Here is a 14,307-nt window from a genome sequence, read left to right on the forward strand (position 1 = left end):
TGTATAGAACAATAAAAGAAAGAGACTGCAGGCCAGTGTTACTTATAAGCACTTCCTAGTCAGATTAATTAGCTAAGTTCTGATTGACTTGGAACAAATCAGTGCTAAAACAAGGATGAATTTATTGGAATCACACTGAAAGGTGCTTTGGCAATTGGCAGACTGAAAACCGAGGAGGGTTTTCAATGAGTAACTGGCCCATGATAAAAGCACAGCCGGCCAGGCGTGGTGGCTCACACGTGTAATCCCAGCAATTTGGGAGGCTGAGGTGGGCAAATCATTTAAGGTCAGCAGTTCGAGACCAGCCTAGCTAACATGGTAAAACCTCATTTCTACTAAAAATACAAAAATTAGCTGGGTGTGGTGGTGCACACCTGTAATCCCAGGTACTCAAAAGGATGAGGCAGGAGAATTACTTGAACCTAGGAGGTGGAGGTTGCTGTGAGCTGACATCATGCTATTGCACTCCAGCCTGGGCGACAAGAGTGAAGCTCCATCTCAAAAATAATAATAATAATAATGAAGCATAGCCAAGGATTCCAGAAACTCTGTTTGATACAACATCTTCTACAAGTCCATCCTATCACCAAAGCACATTAAAGCAGGGAGGCAAATCTTGTGGTTAAAACCACCTCCACTCCAAAAAAACTTTCGATAGCCTGCAAACAAATTTCCATCCTCTCTAATTTCATATGAACAAGCCATACAAGAGAGATCTTCCATGAAAAGGACCAGCAAGGGAGAGAAACTGTCCCAATTTTTCTCCAAATTCCTCCCTATCTAAATTGGGTCTTCATGTACTATTTCAATGCTAACGAGTAACCCTTGAAGTGCTTCCAACAAACAATTTGTAGAGTGCAGATGCTTAAAAATCATGCACTAAGACCCTGTCTGAGAGCCAGTTAAAGGGGAAAGAGACACATTGAGCGACTTTTTAAGAATATAAACAATCTGTCTAAAGATCAGTTTTTAGCTTAAGAAACTCCTGTGTGTGTGTGTGTGTGTGTGTGTGTGTGTGTGTGTAAAAGATCAGGTTCTTCCAGGTGAGTGAACTATTTTTTCAGTGTGTTAAATTTATCTTGTCATTTTCAGGAGTGAGAGAAGGATCGGAGGGCAGAAGAGTGAATAACTGCTTAAAGATACTTGGGTAGTACATAGAATGTGACTATAGGTTATTCCAACTATAGGCCACAAACACACTCCTATAAAAAAAAGAATTTTGGAATTCAATTAATATTTTTAAAACTTGTTATTTTAAACAATCTAAGAGTAGAGCATTCTTAAAAGTAATTCATCCATATTTTTACATAGTTGACTGTACAATGTTACTGGCACTTGTAAAAATAACTGGTTTGAAAGAATTCAGGAACTTTCAAAAGGCTTACTCTCTAATTAACAGAAAGACTTTTCACTCAACTCGGTGCTATCAGACTCAAACTTAGGCCAAGGTGTACATATAAAGTCATGGCTTCCCATGACAGTGATGAACTTGATGATTCGATACTAAGTCAACACATATTCTTTTCTGAGAACCAGTCACGGATTCATTTCCAAAAATGTGGCACAAACAAGAACTGACCTGCTTAGCACCTGGCTTCTGCTCCATAGGTGTCATGGTGAGTGTTTTGGTCTCTTTCTCATACTGGCAATAGTATTTCACCCAGGATATTCCCAAAGCCCCTACAAGGACAAGTAAAAGTGAGCAGACAATAACTGTTTTAACTGCATAGGCAGTCAATCCGTAAAACTGAGGCTATTTACACATTGCTCTTCCAAGTCAAACTTCAGATCCAGCTCTTCCCTTGCCCTGACCACCCTCCTTTCATAGCCACCTACCTACTGCACACAGGGAGATCCTAACCTTCACCAACTGCTTCCCGCATCTGCTTCTGGCTTGCTTAAAACCTACTCTCCCTGCCATGTTCCCTATAAACGGTATCACCATATATCCCAGAATCTGGAGAATATTGTCATTTACTTCACTGTCTCTGTACCTGTTCCATGTGACTGGTCGTTGGGTCATGCCCCTTCTAACCAGTACAAAACTCGACACATCTCTCCTTTAGCTGTCTCCTCATCTCCATTCCTTTTAATGCCAAATTAGTTAAGAGCCCTATCACTGTCTTATATTTTTTCATTTCTTAATGAGACATATTTTTAAAAAACAAAAACTTACTATCTCACCAATTAATCATTTCATTGGCATTCTCTCTGATTTCCCTATTGTCCCAATCTCTGATCACTCCGTTCCAATTCATTCTCCATACCTTTGCTAGATTATTTTAAAAATATATCTCTATTTTTGTCATTCCCCTTATTAAAAACCACTCATGGCTTTCCCACTATCTCCACACTCCTTAGCCTGCCTACAATACCCTTGATAACATGATTGAAACTTACCTTTCCAGCTTTCTTTTGGCACCCCACCTCTGTGTTCCTGTCTCAGTGAATTACCTTTAGTTCCCACATAAATAAGTAGCCATATAATTTCTAGTCCAAATCCCAGACTTAAGACTGAATGAGGCAGTATTATTAATAATTACATGAGGACAACAGGGGTAAAGCAGGACTATTCATGGCCAGCGAGGGCCCTACAAATCAACTATGCCCATCCACAACCCTGCCTTTACTCATGCAGTGGTATATACCTGGAATTCCCTTCCTCCTTTTCTTTTCTTTCTCATTTGTTTACGTATTTATTTTTTATTCATTTATTTTTGAGACAGAGTCTCACTCTGTCACCCAGGCCAGAGTGCAATGGCACGATCTCGGCTCATCGAAACCTCCATCTCCCGTGTTCAAGTGATTCTCCTGCCTCAGACTCTCAAGTAGCTGGGATTACAGGCACGCACCAACACACTTAGCTAATTTTTGTGTTTTTAGTAGAGACGGAGTTTCTCCATGTTGACCAGGCTGGTCTCAAACTCCTGACCTCAGGTGATCTGCCTGCCTCTGCCTCCCAAAGTGCTGTGATTACAGGTGTGAGCCACTGTACCTGGCCATTCTTCCTTTTCTTTACCTATCAAACTCCCACTCATCATTCACATTCTAGTTCAAATATCACTTTCTTGGTGAAGTCTTTAGATATATGCCACAAATACTGTGATCACCACATTTCATTATAATTATTGATATACCTGTCTATCTCTCGCATCACTTTACATTTCTTAGTGACAAAAATCATGGTTGATTCATTTTTTTGAGGGTGTCCCCAATGCACTGCACAGTATGTGGCCGAAACAGTGCTCATTAAGAATACATTCAATTGAGTAGCAATGTCATACCCGTATGACAAATCAGAATACTGAAGCACAGAAGGATCACACAGCATACAGCAGTGGTTCTTAACTAGGGGCAATTTGGCCTCCCAGGGGATATCTGGCAACATCTAGAGACATTTTAGATTGTCAAACCTTATTACTATGAGCACAAAGTGAGGAAAGGCCAGGGATGCTGCTAAATATACTACAATACACAAGACCACTTCCCAGAACTAAGAATTATACAGCCTGAAATGTCAACAGCACTGAAATTGAGAAATTGTGTGATGCACATTTGAAGAGATGAACCTGACAAGTCGGAGAACACATCTTTGAAAATCATTAGAAGTAAATTGCTCTATGGAAAGAAAAGTGTGATAATTTCACTACTGAAGTACCACGCTTTGTGAAAGACAGTGATTTTTGCCACTAGTAGCCTCTGGGTATGTGTCTTCTGTCTCCTCTCCAGATATAATAACTCTGAGCAAAACGAAATAAAACATTTAGGGAATATTGGGTCATAGTTCAAAGGACAAATAAAATCAAATCGCACATACAAGGTATGGATAATGTTACTGAGGAACTGGGAACGATCGAATGCTCTGCAACATGCAGAGACTGAACAAGTTAACCCATTTTCCTTAGTCGCCAATGATAAACAAATATTGTCTTTCCCACTGGAATCATGATGTTCACTATGTGCTGTAAGAGTATCCATGAGCCTGGGCAATCTAGTGAGACCCTGTCTCTACAAAAAATTCCAAAATTTGCTGAGCGCAGTGGCCGGTGCCTTTAGTCACAGCCACTCAGGAGGCTGAGGTGGGAGGATTGCTTGAGCCCAGGAATATGAGGCTGTAGTGAGCTATGATGGTGCTATTGCACTCTAACCTGGGCAACAAGAGTGAGATCCCGTCTTTAAAAAGAGCAAACACATGACTCTAATGCAGATGAAAATATAGGGTACTATAGTAGGATCATGGGTTTTGACATTTCACAGACCTAAATTTAATTTTAGTCCTGACGTTTGTTAGTTGGGTGACTTTCAAATGGTGACCTCTCTGGGCCTTAGTGGCCTTTTGTATATGGTCATAAATTGGAGGCAAAGATTAAATGAGGCAGTGTGTTTAATGAACTTAGTACCATGTCTGGTACATAATAGGTATAAGAAATATTATTTTTCTACTTCCTTTTCCCTACCTCCCTTTTTCCCAAAAGTATAATCAGAAGGATTAAAGAACTAATAACCTCAGAGAAAACCTGAGGTCTTATCACTACAGAGTCTCTGTAAGGCAAATCTTTAACTTCCTTTTAGTTTCTCCTTTTTCCTTTTCAGTATTCCCTGTCTGCGCTCCAAGGGAATTGTAGCTGTCAGGGGTCTATGAACAATAAGGGTGCCCATAATTCAGAGCTGACAAGTGGCAGTAGTTCCTGGCTTATTGAAACCCAATGGATACCCCTATATCCCCACACACATTTCTCTTGTGTATAGAGATAGCCTTCAATAGTGGGCTGTCCTGGAAGTTTGCATGTCTGGGGAGCTTCTTTCATCCTTTTCTTAAGTTCTTCCATCTCTTCCCGGGTACTGGAGAAATGATTTCTTGTCTGTCAAGACATCATCATGAAAATCATTACTATCATCATTATCATCATCATGAAAAACTATTTCTTGGTCAGAGACTCAGTACAGAGTTTTCCCTGCTTACAGCATGTGTAACCACAAAGAAAAAAAAAAAAAAAAGAAATGGTGAATAGCATAGTGAATAGAAAACAAGTTTAGAGTCTAATGGTACTAAAGACTACATAGGAAACAGGAATATAATGAGCAATACACTCATAAAATAACAACTTGGAGACATTTTTACTAATAGGAATCACATAAGGCTCTAATAAATAAGAAATCTGAGAATTCTGAACATGACTCCCTGCTTTACAACAAGGGAGATGGCAGACAAGGTTCCCAAAGGTAGCATTCTCATAGCAACTTCTAAGTTGTGTCTCAAAGTCACAGCCTAGTTGATACTGAATGAAATTCTGGCCAAGAGAATAAAATATATGAGGGGTTGCTCTCCTGGGAGACAGGCCAAAAGAAGCTGTGTTTTCATACTCACAAATACCAAAGCCTAATGATGAGAATAAATCTATTTAAATCTACACAACTAAAACACAATGGCAAGACGTGTTGAAATGTGAGTATGAAAATCACTACAGAGAAGTTTGTAGTACTCAGTCTTAAAATTATGACATGATGTTAGTGAGAAAAATGATCTGTGCTGCCCATCTAGTTGACCCATGCTATCATTATCCTGTAAATAAGTCACCCATATGTATACAATCAAAGGGTTGTTGTTATATTTGTACACATCAAATAATATATGGAGGAAGATTCAAGGGATTAACTTGGTTGTAGGAAGATGTTGTAAATCAGGAAAAGACAGGGGCTCTCACATTCTGGAGAATCATGCTGCTAAGTTCTGGAGAATGTGAGAGCCCCTAGTTCCTTTCTGCATGGAGGGTATATAGGAAGAAAAAAGAATAACAACCACTGTAAATCCTAATCCTCCTAAACAGTGAAGGAGGGTTTACTTTGACTATAATGTACCAGCATTTTTCATCTAAAACTACATCTATAAATGTCATGCAATTTAACACCCATTCTAAAGTCACCAACTCACTCATGCCTTCTCTGACTCTACCAGACAGCCAAATGCACTGAACTTTTTAAAAACACTTTGGTCTTGATTCTAGTATAACACTTATCATAATGGATTATGATTTATCTCTGTTTATTTCTGTCTCCTACAAGGAACTGTATATTCCTTTAAGACAAAAAAGCTTGCATGCATCTTCATGGTATGTCCAGTGCCTTCCACAGTGCCTGACACAAAGCTTATGTTCATTTTTTCCATAAACACTTGTTTCATGTGGGTTGAATAAAGGAACACGTAAAGGAATACATGTGAAAAGGATGGGGACACTGTGCCTATATGCCCATCTGTAAGAACCAGCATGACAAAGAAGGTAGAGAAAACCTTTAAAAATAATTTACATGACTCTACTAATAAGTACTAAGAAAAGAAAGAGAAGATAAAATGAGTGTTTGTGGTAACAAAGTTCACAGTGAGAGTGTTTTGACTGAGCAGAAAAGTAGCTCAAGGCCTGGGCTCAAATAAGCCTATAGCTGAGTCCTGATCTAAGAGAGATTCAGCAAATTAGCGAACTTAATAAATATTGGATAGATAAAGGTGTTGGTGTGTGGAAGGGTGGGTTTGAACTGCGGTCAGCATCAAAAACAGGAAAGAGGTAAAAGCAGAAGAGCAAGAACAGCCTAACACACTAAATATTTGTGTGCCACACCAGTATATCCTGAGAAATTGGCTAGGATGCATCTAGAATTCCAAAATCAAAGTCACTGGGGCTGAAATTCGATTGGAATGGAAAGACTGGTGAGAAAAATCTACATGCAAACTCACATTCTGCAAACTGAGCTGGAGCTGCTGTTTGTATGGGAGGAAATCCTGTGTGAGCTCCACAGTCAGGCTGTTAGAAATGAACAGACTATGAAGAAAGGCCAAGACCTAGGGAAAACACGTAAAAATTAATTTATCTCTGGCATATTCTAATAAACTAAACAAAAGAAACATGAACTCACAAAAAAACTCCACGGTGTAGCCAAGCGCAGTGGCTCACACCTGTAATCCCAGAACTTTGGGATGCCAAGGCAGCTGGATCACAAGGTTAGGAGTTTGAGACCAGCCTGACCAACATGATGAAACCCTGTCTCTACTAAAAACATAAAAACTTGCTGGGCATGGTGGCACATACCTGTAATTCCAGCTACTCAGGAGGCTGAGGCGGGAGAATCATTTTAACCCAGGAGGCAGAGGTTGCAGTGAGCCGAGACTGTACCACTGCACTCCAGTCTGGGTGACAGAGTGAGACTCCACCAAAAAAAACAAACAACTCCACAATGTTTACCTAGTACAGCGTTAAATGCAGTCAAACACACAATATACACAACTGTTTTCATATCAGGTTAAACATTTACCCTTGACTCAGCTTCAGAAAATAAGAACTATTAACAAATTTATGCCGGGCACGATGGCTCACACCTGTAGTCCCAGCACTTTGGGAGGCCGAGGCAAGCAGATCACCTGAGGTTGGGATTTCTAGACCAATCTGACCAAGATGGAGAAACCCCGTCTCTAATAAAAATACAAAATTAGCTGGGCATGGGAGGCGGGTGCCTGTAATCCCAGTTACTCAGGAGGCTGAGGCAGGAGAATCACTTGAACCCGAAAGACAGAGGTTACGGTGAGCTAACATCACGCCATTGCACTCCAGCCTGGGCAACAAGAGTGAAACTCCGTCTCAAAAAAAAAAAAAAAAATTTGTATTAGTGCAGAGCTTGCCCACATCTCATACAAAGACATTCATCATTTGAACACTATGTGAATGAACTGCATCTTTCCTCTATTTAGCCTCAGCAACCACAAACAATAGGTGTTTAATAAACATTTCTTGAATGAATGTAGTAAATAGATAAATGAATAAAGTAAGATTTTTCTACCTTATTTTAATGAAGACTGTCATAATGCTAAAAGATCAAGAGTCTAAACCAACTTCAAAATTAGAAATGTTTCACAGGATTGCAGAAAAAGACATATAAATGATATGCAATATATATTTTTGTAAATATTCAACCCCATTAACAATCAAACACATGGGCTGGGTGCGGTAGCTCATGCCTGTAATCCCAGCACTTTGGGAAGTCAAAGTAGGCAGATCACTTGAGCCCGAACGTTGAAGACCAGACTGGGCAACAGGTGAAACCTCTGTCTACAAAAAATATACAAAAAATTAGCCAGAAATGGTGACACGGACCTGTAGTCCCAGCAACTCAGGAGGCTGAGGTGGGAGGATCACTTGAGCCCAGGAGGCAGAGGTTGTATTAAGTCAAGATAGCACCACTGCACTTCAGCTTGGGTGATAGAGAGACCTTGTCTCAAACAAACAAATGGAAATGGGGAAAATTACACAAAACAGAAGTAAATGGAATGAAAAAAAACTACATGAAATGGAAAAAAAAAAAAAAACTACACAAGACAAAAGTAAAAATAGCAGAATAAGAAGTCATTGACTGCAAGGGACATGAGTCCCTAGCACAGTACCTGGTATATGAGAGAGACTTTCAGAAGCTTCTGAAAGCACAAGAAGAAGGAAGGGAGGGAAATAAAGTAACAGGAAGAGTGGCAGAAAATTTCCAGGAGGGAGAGGGGGAAGGAGAGAGAAAAAAGGAATGGGAAAGAAAATAGCCATAGAACAAGAGAGAAAAGGGTTGTAGGGGAGGGAGAGAGAGAAAAAAAGTATACTAGTTAAAGAACAAGGTAAACATAAGTTAGTGTAACTATATTCTGGACATTTCATTATTAAATACTGATTATCCTTCATATTCTTTGAGATTCTGCTTTTATTATCAAAGTTCTTACATTTACCAGGCAATTGACAAATATTTTTAGACCATTCATCAACAGAGAAAACTTACAGGCTCCACAATATTGAACTTCTTGGACTCCTGAACTTCCTGAATTTGATAAACATAATCAAGAGAGGACTCAAAAAAATTGTGCCTCTCCTTGTCCACCTGTAGGTCTGCCTGTAGGAGAAGGAAAACAAACATTACATATTATATTCATTCATGAAAGTCAGTGCTTAAGGACTGAACAGAATGCTGGAGCTAGATGAGCATTTAGCCACCAAACTAGTGATGTTGCCCTTTATTTTAGAGATAAACAACCTAAAGCCAAGAGATAAAAAAATGACTGATCCAAGATTCCAGTTTCTGGTCTAACACGTAAAAACCCTGAAGTCATTACACCCATTCCAACAAAAAGGAAAAAAAGCTGAACAACTATAAAATCAATACATTTTCTTATATCCAACAGAGAAATGAAGTCAGAGGAAAATTTGCTCCCTCAAAAACTACAAAGACATGAATACAGAGAATAAGAAATTAACAAGGGCAGAAGCCCAAAAGCAGAAGTGTGCTACTATGGCCAATGCTGAGAGGATGACAACAGAAAGAACTGCAAGTCTCAAGCCTTATTTAACAAGAAATGAGAAAATCTGAGCACATAAATAATGATGCCAGGGAAAATCTTAGAGTCAGACAATGACACCTACAGCTGACTAAGCACAGCCAGAGCAACACAAAACCTCACATTAAAGACCTGTTTGACTCAGTTCCTTTTATCTGAACATCATCACTGGCTTTCAACAAGGTATATGAAAAGGCAATAAACACAGTCTGAAGAGAAAAAAGGAGCATCAGAATTAAAGGTAGATAAGGCAAAGATTGTAGTAATGTAAGACTGGAAACCAGGTGCAATAGCTCACATCTGTAATCCCAGTACTTTGGGAGGCCGAGGCAGGCACATCATCTGAGGTCCAGAGTTCGAGACCAACTTAGCCAACATAGAGAAACCCTGTCTCTGCTAAAAATACAAAAACTAGCCAAGCGTGCTGCTGTACTCCTGTAGTCCCAGCTACTCAGGAGGCTGAGGAACAAGACTTACTTGAACCTGGGAGGTGGAGACTGCAGTGAGCCAAGATCACACCACTGCACTCCAGCCTGGGCAACAGAATGAGACTCCATCTCAGAAACAAACAAAAGGCCGGGCGCGGTGGCTCAAGCCTGTAATCCCAGCACTTTGGGAGGCCAAGGCGGGTGGATCACGAGGTCAAGAGATCGAGACCATCCTGGTCAACATGGTGAAACCCCATCTCTACTAAAAATACAAAAAATTAGCTGGACATGGTGGCGCGTGCCTGTAATCCCAGCTAGTCAGGAGGCTGAGGCAGGAGAATTGCTTGAACCCAGGAGGCGGAGGTTGCAGTGAGCCGAGATCGCACCATTGCACTCCAGCCTGGGTAACAAGAGCGAAACCCCGTCTCAAAAAAAAAAAAGAAAAGAAACAAACAAAAAAGAAATACAAGCCTAAATTTAAAGTAATTGTCGTTAATATGATTAGGGATCTAATATAAAAAGTGGACGGCACATAAGAACAGATGGGTAACAATAGCAGGCTGATGAAAAGTGCAAGAGAAAATACACAAGAAAGACTAGAAATCAAAAACACTGTAGCAGAAATGAAGACTATTTTTAAAGGGTTCACCAGCAGATTGAACAAGGCTGAGGAAAGAACCAGTAAGCTTAAATACATACCAACAAAAATGTGGGAAACTGAAATGCAAAGAGAAAACAAGAATGAAAAACTGGGAAAATATTCAGGAACTGGTAGACAATTTAAAAAGATGTTAATATACACATATCCAGAGTACCAACAGGTGAAGAAAGAGACAGAAACAGAAGAAATACTTCAAGAAATAATGACTGGGAATTTTCCAAAATAAAAGACGTATATCGAACCCCACATCCAAGAAGCTCAGGATAAATACCAATGAATACAATAATACAATAAACACCAATCAAGATAAATACCAAACAATCTCCATGTAGGTATATGATATTCAAAGCTGCAGAAAATGGAACACAAGAGAAAATCTTGAAAGAAGCTAGAGAGAAAAACAAACAAATAACTTACTATATATAGGAGCAAGGATAAAGAGTTATACCAGACTTCTGTTAAGAAACCATGCAAAAAGAATAGAGTGCCATAAAATGCTTGAAGTTGTTGAAAGAAAAAAAGACAACAATTTGGAAATATGTATACTGTGAAATTATTCTTCAAAAGTGATGGTAAAATAAAGGCTTCCTCAAACAAACACCAATTGAAGCACTTTGTCACCACAAAACTTGTCTTTCAACAAAGGTTAAGAGATATTCTCCAGTAGAAGAAAAGTGACATGTCAGAAATATAGACCCAAATAAAGAAAAAAAAAAAAGCACCAGAAAAGAAAAAAATAAAGATAAAATTTTTTGTTTTTCAAATTCCTAATAGATCTAACAGATAATAATTTGTCTATAATAATAATTGTAATGATACATTTGGTGATTATATCTTACAAATAAGTAAAAAGGATGACAGCACCATTATAAGGGACTAAAGGGAGAAACTGGAAATAGTCTGTTGATCCTGTGCAACCCATAACTATCTTCCTGGAATGGGAAAAGTGGATGTAAACTAACCATAAATGCATATTGCAAATTGTAAGACAATCACTAAAAAACAAAAAAGAAGTATAATTGATATGGTAAGAGAAGACAGAAAACAAAATCATATAAAATGTTCCTTAAAAAAGGAGAAGGCAGAAGACTGAAAGACAAAAATAAGAACAAAAACACTAAGTAGATACTAATACACCATTATCAATGACCATTTTAAATGACAATGGTCTCAAAAAGTTAAAAGATAGATTGTCAGAGTACACAAAAATTAAGAGCCAACTATGTTAACTAAAAGATATCATTTTAAATAAGATACCCAAAACATTAGACCTGAAACCATAAAACTTCTAGAAGAAAACCTAGAAAAAATGCTTCTAGGCAATGGCCTAGTTAAAAGAATATATATTACTAAGACACCTAAAGCAAATGCAACAGAAACAAAAATAAATGAAACTTAATTAAACTAAAATCTTTCTGCACAACAAGAGAAATAATTGACAGAGTAAATAGGCAACCTACGGAATGGGATAAAATATTCACAAACTATACAGCTGACAAAGGACTGGTGTCCAGAATCTTCAAGGAACTCCCAACAAATCAGCATGAAAAAAAACACAAACAATCCTGTTTAAAAGTGAGCAGATGACATGAACAGACATTTTTCAAAAGAAGATATACAAATGACCAATAAACATGAAAAAATGCTTGACATCATTGATCATCAGGAAAATGGAAATTAAAATCACAATGAGATACCACCTTACTCCACTCAGAAAGGCCATTATTAAAAAGTCAAAAAACAAAAGATGGACATGTGGTGAAAAGGGAATGCTTTTAGTGGGAATGTAAATTCATACAGTCTCTATGGAAAGCAGTATGGAGATCTCTCAAATAACTGAAAGTAGAAATGCAATTTGAGCGCCGGGCGCGGTGGCTCAAGCCTGTAATCCCAGCACTTTGGGAGGCCGAGGCGGGTGGATCACGAGGTCAAGAGATCGAGACCATCCTGGTCAACATGGTGAAACCCCGTCTCTACTAAAGGTGCCAAAAATTAGCTGGGCATGGTGGCGTGTGCCTGTAATCCCAGCTACTCCGGAGGCTGAGGCAGGAAAATTGCCTGAACCCAGGAGGCGGAGGTTGCGGTGAGCCGAGATCGCGCCATTGCACTCCAGCCGGGGTAACAAGAGCGAAACTCCGTCTCAAAAAAAAAAAAAAAAAAAAAAAAAGAAATGCAATTTGATCCAAAATTCTACTACTGAGCATCTACCTAAAGGAAAAAAAGTCATTACATCAAAAAAGACACTTGCACTCCTATGTTTATCTTGGCACAATTCACAACTGCAAAAATAGGAAATCAATCTAAGTGTCCATCAACTGATGAGTGAATAAAGAAAATATAGTGGGTATGTATGTGTGTGTGTGTGTGTGTGCATGTATGTATGTGTGTGTGTATGTACATGCACACATGCGCGCGCGCACACACACACACACACACACACACACACACCACAGGAATACTACTCAGCCATGAAAAAGAACAAAATAATGTCTTTTACGGGAACTGGAACTGGAACTGGAGGCCATTACCCCAAGTGAACTAACTCAGGAATGGATAACCAAATACCTCAATTCTCATTTATAAGTGGGAGCTAAGCTTTGAGTATGCAGAGACATGCAGAGTGGTATAATGGGCATTGGAGATTCAGAAGAGAGGTGGTGAGAAGGGGCTGAAGGATGAAAAATGACCTATTATTGGGTATAATGTACACTATTCAGGTGACACAGGTACACTAAAAGCCCAGACTTCACCGCTATACAATTAATCCATGTAACCAAAAACCACTTATACCCCTAAACCTATTGAAATAAAAATTAAAATACAAAGAAAACAAAGATAGATTAAAAGTAAAGGTATAAAGAAAGACATATCATGCTAACATCAATCAAAAGGATACTGGAGTAGCTATGTTAATTTTATAAAAAGCACACTTCAGAACAAAGAAAACTACCAAGGAAAAATATTATGATATTAAATCATAATATAATGATAAAAAGGGCAAGACTCCAAGAAGACATAACAATTCTTTTTTTTTTAAGTTTTTATTTATTTAACTTAAAGTGCATACTATATCTGGCATTTCTCCCCATGTTATCCTTCCCCACCCTCAGTAAAAACTGAGAGAACTACAAGGAGAAACAGACTATTAGAGTTGAAGACTTCAGTACTCCTCTAATAGTAATGGACAGATCCAGTTAGCAGAAAATCAGTAAGGACATTGTTGACCTAAACGGCACCATCAGCCAACTGAATCTAATTGGCATCTTTGTAACACTTCATACAACAGCAGAATACACTTTCATCTCAGAGTCACACAGAACAATCACCAAGATAGACCATATTCTGGGATATAAAATATACCTGAAGAAACTCAAAAGAGTAGAAATCTTATGAAATACACAATTAGACCAAAATTAAATTATACCAGAAATCAATTTTTTAAAGCTGAAAATGCCTCCAAATAATTGGAGATTAAACAGTACATTTATAAATAAAACCTGAATCAAAGACTCAAAAGAAATGTAAGGCTCGGCATCGTGGCACACGCCTGTAATCTCAGCACTTTAGAAGGCCAAGGCAGGAAGATCACTTGACGACTGCAGTTTGAGACTAGCCTGGATAACATGGCAAGACCTCAATTCTACAAAAACTAAAAATAATATAAAATAAGAAATGTTAAGACATTTTGAATTAAATAAAATTGAAAACAATTTAATATTTGTGGTCAACAAAAGCAGTGCTTAGAGAAATATTTATAGAACGAAATCCATATATTAGAATAGAATAAAGATCTATTATTAATAATCTAAGCTGCCTCCTTAGGAAACTAAAAATAGAAGAATAAATCACATCCAAACTAAGCA

The 14,307-nt window shown here is 38.4% G+C and overlaps 1 protein-coding gene across 4 annotated transcripts in view; it reads right to left on the reverse strand.

The window, feature by feature from the left end:
* Window positions 1-14,307, reverse strand: part of OPHN1 (oligophrenin 1) — a 391,423-nt gene that overhangs the window by 172,854 nt on the left and 204,262 nt on the right. For 3 of the 4 annotated variants that reach the window (XM_074391741.1, XM_074391740.1, XM_074391742.1), the window contains 5 exons: window positions 8,803-8,913; window positions 8,429-8,458; window positions 6,731-6,835; window positions 4,733-4,862; window positions 1,580-1,680 (listed from right to left, as the gene is read on the reverse strand). In XM_074391741.1, the coding sequence (XP_074247842.1) occupies window positions 1,580-1,680; window positions 4,733-4,862; window positions 6,731-6,835; window positions 8,429-8,458; window positions 8,803-8,913 (477 nt within the window). The remainder of the gene's footprint in view (window positions 1-1,579; window positions 1,681-4,732; window positions 4,863-6,730; window positions 6,836-8,428; window positions 8,459-8,802; window positions 8,914-14,307) is intronic. The other variant, XM_003940936.4, reaches the window with a different exon arrangement.

Source organism: Saimiri boliviensis, chromosome X, assembly GCF_048565385.1.
Source record: "Saimiri boliviensis isolate mSaiBol1 chromosome X, mSaiBol1.pri, whole genome shotgun sequence".
Taxonomy (NCBI): Eukaryota; Metazoa; Chordata; class Mammalia; order Primates; family Cebidae; genus Saimiri; species Saimiri boliviensis.